Source organism: Pristis pectinata, chromosome 15, assembly GCF_009764475.1.
Source record: "Pristis pectinata isolate sPriPec2 chromosome 15, sPriPec2.1.pri, whole genome shotgun sequence".
In the NCBI taxonomy this organism is placed as follows: Eukaryota; Metazoa; Chordata; class Chondrichthyes; order Rhinopristiformes; family Pristidae; genus Pristis; species Pristis pectinata.
The window spans coordinates 13743447-13755632 of record NC_067419.1 but is presented as its reverse complement, the minus strand read 5'-3'; the positions used below and the strand labels follow the sequence as shown (position 1 = coordinate 13755632).

Here is a 12186-nt window from a genome sequence, read left to right as displayed (position 1 = left end):
CACTTTAAATCCGTACATCAGCTTCCTGACCAAATCAGAAGCAATGCACGGCTATATATTGTAGAGGGAGCAGGAGGACAACAGTGTTTGCAGTGATAACTTTTCATCAGAGAGAAAAACAAGGAATATATGAATAAAACACACACATTTAAGGATACATTAAGCTGAGGATATAAATACATGTTCTTTAATATAAATGCATGAAGAAAACTATTTCTGAACTGTAGATGCAAATTCACTTGTTTTTGCAGTTTTTTGCTCTAGTTACTCAACTGGTTCTTTGATCAAATGATGCAGTGTTCTTGCACTTGTAAATCACAATCCAGGTTGAAATGTGTGGTATAATCTCTACACACTTTATGATTCACACATTACCAGCAAAGAGATTTAGAACTGGGATTAATACAACTAGTTGTCTTGAGTTTCTAGAAAAGGAAAATAAAATAAACCGTGGTCAATTGATGTTCTTGGCAAGAGAAGTAATTTTACCTCCAAAGACAGATTTGTATGAGACTGAGCAAGCTCAAAGTGTACATAATTTTCACTGCTCCAATGCACACTAAACCCAACAACAGTATGCAAGCAAGTCGTCCATCCACCATGTTACACAAGGGATTTGGCAACATTCATTGGAAGTTTTTAATATCCGCTGATTTTTGCAGGTGTCTCCATAGACCACGCATTTTGCCGAAGGGAATTAATTTTGATTTAAATTCCTCCAAAAAATCCTAAAATTAACAAAAGATGATTCATCACACCAAAGCAGCAAAGAATACAAATAATATTCTAATGAGAAAATCCATTTGAAAGTATTACTGTTATGTTGCCTCAGTGAATGCATTTTGTTTTATTCATTCAGAGGATTTGGGCCTTACAGGATTTGAGTTTTGCTGGCAAAGCCTGCATTTATTGCCCATCCTCACTGCAGTCGGTACTGATGTGCTCAGCCACCTTTCTGAACTATTACCATTTGTGTGGTGAAGCTATTCCCAGATGTTTGTGACTTCCAAGACTTTGTCCAATGAAGGAACAGCAAGGCATTTCCAAGTGAGAGTGGTGCACGATTTGGATGCAAATTTGCAGGTGGTGGTGTTCCCAAGTGAGACCTGCCCTTCTCCATCCAGACGATGAATATCATAGGTTCGAGAGATACTGTTACAGAAGCCTTGACTCATTGCACAGTGCATCATGCTGCTGGTTACCCTGCACCGACAGTGTGCTGGTGATGGAGCTACTGGACGTTTAGGATGTTGGATGGTGTGCTAAGCAAGTAGTTTATCTGTCCACTGATGAACTTCATGAGTGTTATTGGAGCTCCCAATTTGTGCCTTGAAGGAGGTAGAAAGGCTTTTGGGTTTTGAGACCTGAGTCACTCACTTCAGGGTACCCTGCCCCTGACTTGCTCTTGTAATCACATTATTTATGTGAGTGACCCAATTAACGTTCCTCTTAACATTGCCCCTCCATTGTGGTTGTGGTTTCGACGATGGCAATTCCATTGATTGTTAGCAGGATGCGGTGAGATATGTTCTTGTTGGAGATAGTTATTGCCAGCTGTTTTCTGCCTATCAGCCTAGTTGTCTAGGACTTTCTGCTTGCAGCCACGGACTTCATTATCTGAGTTCCAAATGGGACGGAATTGTATGCAATTATGATCAATATCACCACATCGTGTTATGATGGCGAGAACATCTTTGATGAGAGGGCCAGACCTAGGTCTGGCTCCAGCCAGAGAATTTTCCTTCTGTTCCCATACCTTCAATTTTACTCCTTAACAGCACACTTGGTCAAGTATACTTACTGTCACATCAGCTCAATTACTCAGCTCTTTCTAAGGATGCAGTGAGACATGAAGCAGTGTGATCCTGTCAATACCAAAACTTTGCACTAGAGAGCTGTCCTTTGGTGAAAAGGTTCAACTTGTTAACATTGTTGACCATCGCTCTTTGCTGCTAATTGAACATACACTGACAGGATGGGAACTAGCTGATGAGAGTTGTCATGATTTGTGCGGCTAGGACAATTTTCCACTTTATCAGTTAGTAGTACAACTTGCACTAGAGTGGTTCAGCTGTAGGCACAGCTGGTTCTGGAGCTTAAGTCTTCAACGCTGCAGCTGGATTGTTGTCGGGGACTAAAGACCTTGCTGCATCTACTGCCCTCAGTTATAATCAAAACAGAAAATACCGGAAATACTCAGCAAGGCAGGCAGCATCTGTGGGAAGAGAAACAGAACTAATGTTTCATGCCAAAGAACCTTTGATGGTAGGAAACCATGATGAATCAAGCATAGAAGCCAACTTTAGCCAAGTTGATGCATCTCGTGATCTATTAAAGGATAATGCATTCAGAACCTCAGACTGAAGATGCTTCATCCTTATCATTTGTTCCATCGAGGATAATCGCAGAACTGCCTCATCTATTCAGTTGTTTAATTGTCTGCCACATTCACAACTAAATGTGACAGGGCTGTAGAGGCTTCATGTGAACCATTGGTTGTGAGACAATTGAGCTCTTTCTGATGATGCTGCTTCCACAGTCTAGTATGTATGTGGTTCTGTGTTAAAGCTTCACCATCTTGGCAATTCATTTTTCAGTGCAACTGCTGGGGATCTTGGCATTCATTACTGAAATCCTTTTAACTAATATTGACTTAATGACCCTGATGGAGTGACACGAATCCCAGTTTCAATTTGTAGAACCGGTCCTACTTAGCACATAGTGGATCTTTGGTGTTGAAATTAGATTCGACAAGAACTGTGCAGTGGGAGCTTGCACCAAAATTAACACAGACAAATACATCTACATTGAACAGATTGGTGAAGATGGTAAAGTTGGATTTTCCTTTATATTGATTCCATCATATCCTACTGCAGGCACGTTCTGACAGTTACAACCTTCCACTTATGCAGTTTGTTGAGTGGTAGTAATCCCAAACCACTCCTGGTGAAGGACCATGAAGTCCTTTACCTAGAGTAGATTCAGTGTTCCTGCTGTCTCTGCTATACATTCAACATGGATGACTACTTACTCATCAGATGAGAAAGGAATGGATGATAATGAGATGGGCTTCCTTACCTCTTCTTTTCATGAGAGACCTCATAGGGTCCAGAGTCAACACTGAGGAATTCTAGGACCACTTTCATGCAGGTATGTCCCACTGCATCTGATGATGCTGTCCTTCTTGTGGGACAGTACATACCCAGGAATAGCCTCACAGGGAGAGACTGGGAAACGAGCTGAAATGTACAATTCCCATTTTATTAGTTTAATGGATAGCTCTCCCAAATACTGGCATGGTTCTAAATGTTAGCAAGGAGAATTTTGCCAAATTGACTCAGCTGGACATGCCTTTGAATCCAGTGAATAGTTATATTCCAAATGGTTTCTCTAGTCTTATTGTTATTGCACTTGGCTGCAATGGTTTAGTAAGACTTAATGGCCTGTCAGAGGATAGCTCTGAAGTGGTTGCTTTGCTGTGGGTCTGCAGTCACATTAGTCAGACATGATCACCATTACAGGCTATTGATTAATCTAGATTTATTTAATTGAATTTAAATTACCCTACTCTTCTGGTGTGTCCAGATAATTAGTGCAGACCACAGGGATTACTGTAATATTCTCAATGTGCTCTCATTCCCCAATAAACTTTACTCTGAAAATGTTAAAAGCAAACAGCCTGGCTATTCCTACTGCTGACTATTCTGTGAAGCAATGATTCCGAAATGCTGAACAAGACAGTTTCATTTTTATTAGCAACTATATTGTCAGTGGCATAATATGGATTGCACCAGCAGTGCAAGCCATCAGTTAGAAGACTGATGTTTGACAGATTGTACACAAAAAAAGCACCTATTTAGATCAACTGTGAAATAGATTTCAAACAGAGGAAAAGTGAAGCCATTAGTTAAATTACTTTCCCTTGCCAAGGCACTTTAAGAAGTACAGGAAGTACAATGCAGCACCTCTGGACTCCCGCCAAAGAGATCCAAGTCTAAACTGGATTTTCACATTACAGTCCTTGGCACACCAGTTGCTTTTCCTTCTCGTGAACATTTCTCCTGCACAAGCTTCGAAACTCTAGGAGACTCCTCACAGGAGGAGCATCTTATGATTAACTGACACTCTGCACAAATAGGGATTAGATAATTGGTTATTGAATAGGAGAAGGGACATAATATCCTCTGAAGATACAGACAGACTCACCTCCATATCTTATGTCCCAACTGTCCCAAGCAAATATTCCCTCTCACCCTAATTATTCCATCAAGTACAGTCTTTACCTTCACTCACTTAAGCCCAAAGGACACAGCCTTGAAATGAGGAAGACAAGTGGCTTGGTATTTACCAACAGAGGTGACTAGACTGCATCAACACCATGATGTCCTGTTCTTGCCTGTAAAAAGCACCATCTATTCCACCACTGAATTTTGTATTACTAGCCTGATTAAGTTTCTCTGCTGTGATCATTTTACTCGTTGCAACTTAAGTGGAAGCACTGGCCCATACAGAATCACCAGCTAGCTGCAGAGCACACGGCACTGCATTCTGTACGTGCGCTTCTGCGCACTGCACTGCAGATCCGAAGTTAGGAATGTGCTGGAGGTTGGATGCAGCTGCTTCTGACCAATTGCACTGCCCTGGGCTCATCACTGGACTTTATTAGTTGCTGAGCCAAGGGAAAGAGCATACTTTGTATCTGGAGCTCAGTTTTGCGCCACCACAGCTGGTGCATCCATTCTTATGAAAGGAGGTCACAAACCCTCATTTAAAAGCTAGGTTTTAAGAAGTTTTTTTGTCTGTTGTCTTTTAATTCAATACATATTGACTAATTAAAGTAGTTTCATGTATTTTTGAACAAATGCTTAATTTTATAATCATTTAATTCTTATTTTAAGTCATTTTAATTTCTTTCAACTCTGCCACCTGTGGTTCAGTCATCACTCAAGATCCAACGCACCTCATAGGAAGGGTCACACAGGCAGTGCATTGGGAGCTGTAAAAAAAATGAAGTGCAGCCACAGGACTGACGTTAGTGGTGATTATGGGACGCAGCTGGGATCTACACAATCCAGTTCATTAAATTACATTGAGATATTAACAGGTTGTTAATGGGCAAGACCGTGATAACTGAGTTTCAAAACAGAGAAATGTTAAGTCCTATTTTTTGGCTCTGGAAATGATAGAATAAATAACTTTCTTAAATGGTGAAGTTTTAAAATAATAGCGGAGGTCCACATAGATGTAAAGACCCATATACAGCATTCATTAAACCATTGTGGACAGAAACTGAAAATAATTAAAAATAGTAAAGCAGTGCTGGTTAAACACATGACAGAGCAAAATACATGAGTTGAGCTGCATTAACTTCAATGGAACCCAATTTCAGAAGAGGATTCAGTATGCATATATTACTGCAATACACACCTAGCACATACAACAGAGGACCCATTTCTACCCTCTGCAGTTGTTTTTATGCTTGATTATATCTACCCTCTTATATTCATTATCCAGTCATTTTTAATCCACTTTAATCAAATTCACTGCCTGTAATCTTTCACCAAAATCCATCAAATGGTACTTTCTTAAAAAAAATGCTAATTTAAAAAATTTTTCAAAAATTCTGATAAAAAACAAATTTTCCCCTAAGTAACGTTAACTGACTTTCTATTATGTTTACTTTTTTTTGCCGAAATTTGCCAATGGAATGGTCCGAATCTTCCGAGTGGTGAGCTGCCCACATTTTCCCCTTCTCCCTGCTAAACTCACTGGAGGTCCCTTACCGTGAACATCTTTGGGGAAGCCAGCCCCAACCTGCTCAATAGGGTCTACACAGTACAGGGCTTTCCAAATGCAAATCCCCATTGACGAACTTTGAGAGGTGTCCGCCGGCTGAATCAGCTGTCAAAGCACTTGATTACTAGTTAATACCTCCAACATTCCCAACATTGACTTGATAGAGGTGTACAAGATGATAAGAGGCATAGATCGAGTGGACAGTCAGAGACATTTTCCCAGGGCAACAATGGCTAACTCGAGGGGGCATAATTTTAAGATGATTGGAGGAAGGTACAAGGGGGATGTCAGAGGTGTTTTTTTTTTCACACAGAGAGTGGTGGGTGTATGGAACGCACTGACGCACTGTCAACAGAGGTTGTGGGGGCAGATACATTAGGGACATTTAAGAAATTCTTAGGTAGAAACATGAATGATCGAGAAATGGGAAGCTATGTGGGAGGGAAGGGTTAGATAGATCTTAGAGCAGGATAAAAGGTCGGCACAACATTGTGGGCCTGAGGGCCTGTACTGTGCTGTAGTGTTCTATGTTCTAATATTAAAGGTCTACTAACAATATTAATTTTAAAAATTAACTATTTAAAAACCCTTAAAATACTAAGAGATAATTAACTTCATTTAATTTAATTAAATCAAAAAGATAAATTAGCTAAGAGTCATTTTCCAATGAAGTGACTTGCTTCACTTCACTCTGCCTGTACCAGATCAAATCTGCTGCAGGTTCAGAGAGCAGATTCCTCGGGTTATTTCTGGGTTCTATCAAAAGCACAATCAGAAAATCACCAATGATCAGTTCTGTGGAAGTTTGGGATCAGTTCTGTGGAAGTTTGGGATTCACATATGTATTGGCTGGTTGGCAGGAAGCAAAGGGTGGAAATAAAAGGATCTCGTTCTGGTTGGTTACCGGTTACTAGTGGTGTGCCGCAAGGGTCGGTGTTGGGGCCTCTCCTTTTTACCTTGTACATCAATGATTTGGATGATGGAATAAATGGTTGTGTGGCTAAGTTTGCGGATGACACCAAGATAAGTGGAGGAGTAGGGAGCATAGAGGAAATAGAAAGAATGCAGAGGGACCTAGACAGTTTAGGAGAATGGGCAAGAAAATGGCAGATGAGATTCAATGTTGAGAAATGTGCAGTTGTACACTTTGGAAGTAGAAATAAGCGGGTAGATTATTATCTAGAAGGAGAGAAGATTGATAGTGCGGTAGTACAAAGGGACTTGGGGGTACTTATACAAGATACCTTAAAAGTTAACCACCAGGTTGGATCGGTGGTTAAGAAAGCGAATGCTATGTTGGCATTCATCTCGAGAGGTATAGTGTATAAAAGTAAGGAAGTGTTGATGAGGCTCTACGGGGCGCTAGTGAGGCCTCACTTGGAATACTGTGCGCAGTTTTGGGCCCCGCATCTTAGGAAGGATGTGCTGACGTTGGAGAGGGTTCAGAGGAGATTTACGAGAATGATTCCAGGAATGAAAGGGCTTAAGTACGATGAGCGTTTGTCGGCTCTTGGACTGTACTCGCTGGAGTACAGAAGGATGAGAGGGGACCTCGTAGCGACATTTAAAATGTTGACAGGTAAGGATAGAGTAGATGTGGCTAGGCTGTTTCCCTTGGTGGGCGTGTCCAGGACCAGAGGGCACAATCTTAGAATTAGAGGGTACAGTTTCAAGACAGAGATGAGGAGAAGTTTCTTTACCCAGAGGGTGGTGAAATTGTGGAACTCCTTGCCACGCACAGCAGTGGAGGCCAGATCAGTGGGGGTGTTCAAGGAGGAGATAGACAGATATCTAAATAGTCAGGGTATCAAGGGATATGGGGATAAGGCTGGCAAATGGGATTAGAATAGTTTTTTTTTTCTCTCTCTTTTTTTCCCACCCCATTTCTTTTTCCCTTTTCCTTGGAGCAGACTCGATGGGCCGAATGGCCTGCTTCTGCTCCCTTATCTTGTGATCTTGTGATGTACACTCAAATCCCAAATTTCTACCCGATCATGGATGCAAATGCTTGCAATTCCATGGAGAACATTCCTTAGAGGAGAATATTTCTTTGGAAGATCTGAGCCAATTTAGTTTTTAAATGTATTTACAGATGCAAAGCAAGACTTTTCAATTAATGTTGTGATTATTGTCATTGAATCAACAGTGAATTCACACAGACAGGAACATGTCTGGTCAATATCATTTCTAGGTGCTAGTGAAACTGCGTTATCTAGTTTAGGTAGGTTAAATGGGCTAGCATTCCTATCACTGATAGGTACAAGGGAAACACAACGTGAAATGCAAAGATGTGAAAACCAAGAGATAACATTCAAACGTTAAAACCCATAGATGAATTGCTTAAAAATGGTACCAGCGACCAAGTATGAAATCATAAACAATAATGGATGAATGGCTTCAGGAGGGAGAAGAGGAGGTGACTAAAGAGTCAAATTGAGGTTTCTCACATACCTCATAATAGCTTTGAATTGCATTCCAAAATGCTTCATCTGCAACAATCTGTGTTTCACCATTCAAGAAAGCCTGAAACCGTTCCTTAACTGTCTGGAGCTGTTGCTTGTTCATCTGCAAAAGAGGAAAGAAAGTTTGTAACTCTATTAATCGTAAGGAAAAATATTTTAGATCAGAAATAATGCCAAATTAATTTTTAGAAATCTAATTTATTATTACATTTTCTAATCAAGCTTTAAGGCGTGAATGGCAGAATGATTTTGATATGTCCAGCTACACAGACAAATACAAAACGTTGGATTAGAAATTCATTCACCCAACTCTAAAAATATGATTCTGTGCATTTGAAAATTAAATTAATCTTGAGTACAGCATTTTTGCACATGCTTATACAGACCACAGCAACTATCAGAACATCTGTCTCCTTGTTTGTTGATTGCTTTGCTTCCACACCAAATCTTCCCCAAATGAGCCCAAAACCATAGATTGTAGTGAGATTTTCAACGTCACTGATCTGAAGAAATGACTTCTTAGTTATTCACAGAGCAACCATGTTTTACTAACCTCCAACACCTTTGATACCCTCCTACTTAAAAGGGCCAGCACTTCAACTGCATTCCTCATCCTTCCTGAGATCTGTGACCTCCTACCATCTCAAATATATCCTGACATTCATGGATTGCTTTGCACACGGAGGTCAGAGTCATGGCCACTCTTATGTGGAGCCTGCACATTCTCCATGTGACCGTGCATTTCCACTGGGTGCTCTGGTTTCCTCCCATAGCCCAAAGATGTGTGGGTTGGTAGGTTAATTTGCCACTGTAAATTAAATAGGTGCTTGATGGTTGGCGTGGACTCAATGGACTGAAGAGCCACATTTCTGCATTGTGCAATTCTAACTCAAAGAGAGAAGACATCACCTAATTTTCCCTCAGCCCACAGTAGCAGACAGAGCGGACGGGGACATCTGCCTGTACTGCAGGCTTGCCCAAAGTGCAAACACTCTTGGGCCAGGCTCATCCTCTGCAAGGTGTCCCTGGCTTTAAGCCCTGGAGGATCTCCATGGCCCCTATGCATAAAGAACAATTCCCCTGCAGGCACAATCCTTCACCTGTCTGTTCAGGTTCCTTGGGAGCACTCTCCCACCTCCTCTCCTCATTGCAGCATTTACTCATTCACTATCAAGGATCACCAGAAGAGTGTTGCTCAACTTGTGGTAACTAACAAGAGCTGCCCGCAACAATCGCTTCTGCTGAGTTTCTTGCTAAGTTCAACACATCAAGAGGAAACTATGTCAGTTTTAGCAAGCCACTACACAGGGAAAACTGGCAATGTAATTCAGTGAGTTCATAATTGAAGGTAGATTTGGTTCAGGGGAACCACTACAGTTTTGGGGTGAATTGCAATGCTGTCTTAATTCAACGAAAAAAAATGGCACAGAACAATTTCCAAGCCTTGGTCTCTCTTTCCTGAAGACTATCCATTCTGCTAGTGCTGGCAGCCCAATGGCACTTCACACTTGTAGCAAGTTTTTGCATGCACGCCACCTCGGTTACACTATTCCTCACATTCCGTCAATTCCGATTCACTCCATCAGCCACGACTTCCCGTGGAAACTCCCTCTCTGATGCGCTGTTCAATCACCTCACTACCTTTCAGATTTCAAAAGGCTCAAAATAAATATTAGCCTTTGACCGCAGACTTTAACTTTTTGACTCGCAAACTTTAACTTTTTCATCAATTCCACCTCTCTTCTACACCCACTTATTTCCTTCATCCCTTTGAAATATTCCTCTGTGGAGTAGAAGCCCAAAAAGAATGGTTGTGGGGTGGGGGTGGAGTGGGTGGTAAAGAGGAGAAAGCTGTGACAAAGGAACAAATGTATTTGCTTTGATTTTCTTTGCACATATTTTGTTGGTCATCATCGAGGACATCTTCAAGAGGTGGTGCCGGAAGAAGGCGGTATCCATCACCAAGGACTCTCACCATCCCGGACATACCCTCTTCTCGTTACTACCATCAGGGAAGAGATACAGGAGACTGAAGGCCCACACTCAATGACTTAGGAATAGATCCTTCCCCTCCGCCATCAGGTTTCTGAACGGTCCGTGAACCCATGAACGCTACCTTATTATTCCTTTTTCTGCACTATTTATTTACTTTGTAATTTATAGTAATTTTTATGTCTTTGCATGTACTGCTGCCGCATAACAACAAATTTCACGTCATGTAAGACAGTGATAATAAACTTGATTCTGATTCATAATGATAGTGTTTTAACTATCATTGATTACTTTGAAATAACATTACAACCAAAGAATCAGACTAATTAAAGTATCTTTATCAGCCAAAAATAAAGAGAGAAATAGTTCAGGAAATCTGCAGGAGAATTACAGAAATGTGCAAGAGATACAGTGGTGAAATGGAGTGATTTCAATTATCCTATTGCAGACTGAAACAAATATTAAAGTGGGAAAGAAAGGAAGCACTTTCTGAAATGTGTTTAAGAGAATTTCCTTGACTAGCATGCATCCAACCTGAGGCAGGCAGCAGCAGATCTGCTTCAGGGGAATGAGAAGGGCCAAATGGACGAGATACCTAATCTGGCGGAGGGTGAACCTCAATGGTTCATGAAGGGAGCTGTTTAAGATAAAGTAGAACCAAACTTTGGGATGCGAAACTGTAAATGAACAAATGGGTGACATTTAAAACAAGATGTCTCAGGTACAGGCTAAGTACAATCCCAGAATGAGGAAAGCTTGGAGAACTAAAGCTCCGTGGTTGACAAACATCCTTAGGAGACAATGACAGGGCGGGTATCAAGATGTTTCCACTCGTGGGAGAATCTCAAATGACAGAAGAGAGTTTCAGAGTTAGAAGCAGTCATTTCAAACTGAGGTGCATAGGAACTACTTCTTGCAAAAGGTGGTGAATCTCTGGAATTCTCTAACCCAGAGAGATGTGGAGGCTAGAACACTGGGAGTATTGAAAGAGGAAGTAGATACATTTTTGAACGATCAGGGAATTGAGGGCCCTGGGAAACAGGCATAGAAGACGAGATAAGGCCTGGGGCAGATCAGGCATGATCATTTTGAATAGTGGGGCAGCCAAGTAGCCTACTTCTACTCCTATTTTCTTATGCTCTTTTGTTAAGGAGATGGAAAGGACAATGAAAGAAAAAAGGGTGCATGACCCACGTCAGCTATATAATTCCCGTGAAAACCAGACCAAATGGACTAAGCTAAGCAAGCTCACAAATGCAATAGATTCCACCCTTTCCGCTACCCTCAATTCTTCTGTCACCCACTTACACTAGGGGTAATTTACAGTAATCATTTAACCCACCAACCAGCATGCCTTTAGGACATATGAAAATGATTCCCCCCCCCCCACCCCAAGGGAAACTCATGTGGTCATGGGAAAATAAGCAAACTCCACAAAGAGGGCACCCAAGGTCAGGAACTAACCTAGGTCACTGGAGCTGTGCAGCAACAACACTATCTGCTATGCCACCTTGCCAACCAGCTGTAACATTCTGTGAAAAGAAAGTAGGGAAGGTTGATGAAGGAAACACATTAGGTATCATTCAATAAAGTCCCACACAAATGGCTGGTTGACAAAACTGCAGCTCAGGAAATAAGATTAAAAGGCAGAAAGCTGAGACTGGAGCAGAATGGTTCTTGTCCAGATTGGAGGATGTAGTGGTCCATAGGAACAGTTATAGACTTACAGCTTTTGTTGATAATAAATTTGCAGATGATATAAAACATGGAAGTACGTGTGAAGAAAATAGTTAAAGAGTGCAAGTAGATTGAATGGAAAGGCATGGCAGATGAAGTCTGAGGTGGCAGTCTCTTTGCCAACACACAAGAGATAATATAGAAGAAATGGCACAATTCAGAAAGGTGTGCAAGAATGGAGGGACCCCAAATGATCCAC

The 12186-nt window shown here is 41.2% G+C and overlaps 1 protein-coding gene across 7 annotated transcripts in view; it reads right to left on the bottom strand.

Annotated features, from left to right (window-relative positions):
- cadps2 (Ca++-dependent secretion activator 2) overlaps positions 1 to 12186 on the bottom strand; it is a 537859-nt gene that overhangs the window by 394224 nt on the left and 131449 nt on the right. For all 7 annotated transcript variants that reach the window (XM_052030087.1, XM_052030089.1, XM_052030090.1 and 4 more), the window contains exon 2: positions 8248 to 8361. In XM_052030087.1, the coding sequence (XP_051886047.1) occupies positions 8248 to 8361 (114 nt within the window). The remainder of the gene's footprint in view (positions 1 to 8247; positions 8362 to 12186) is intronic.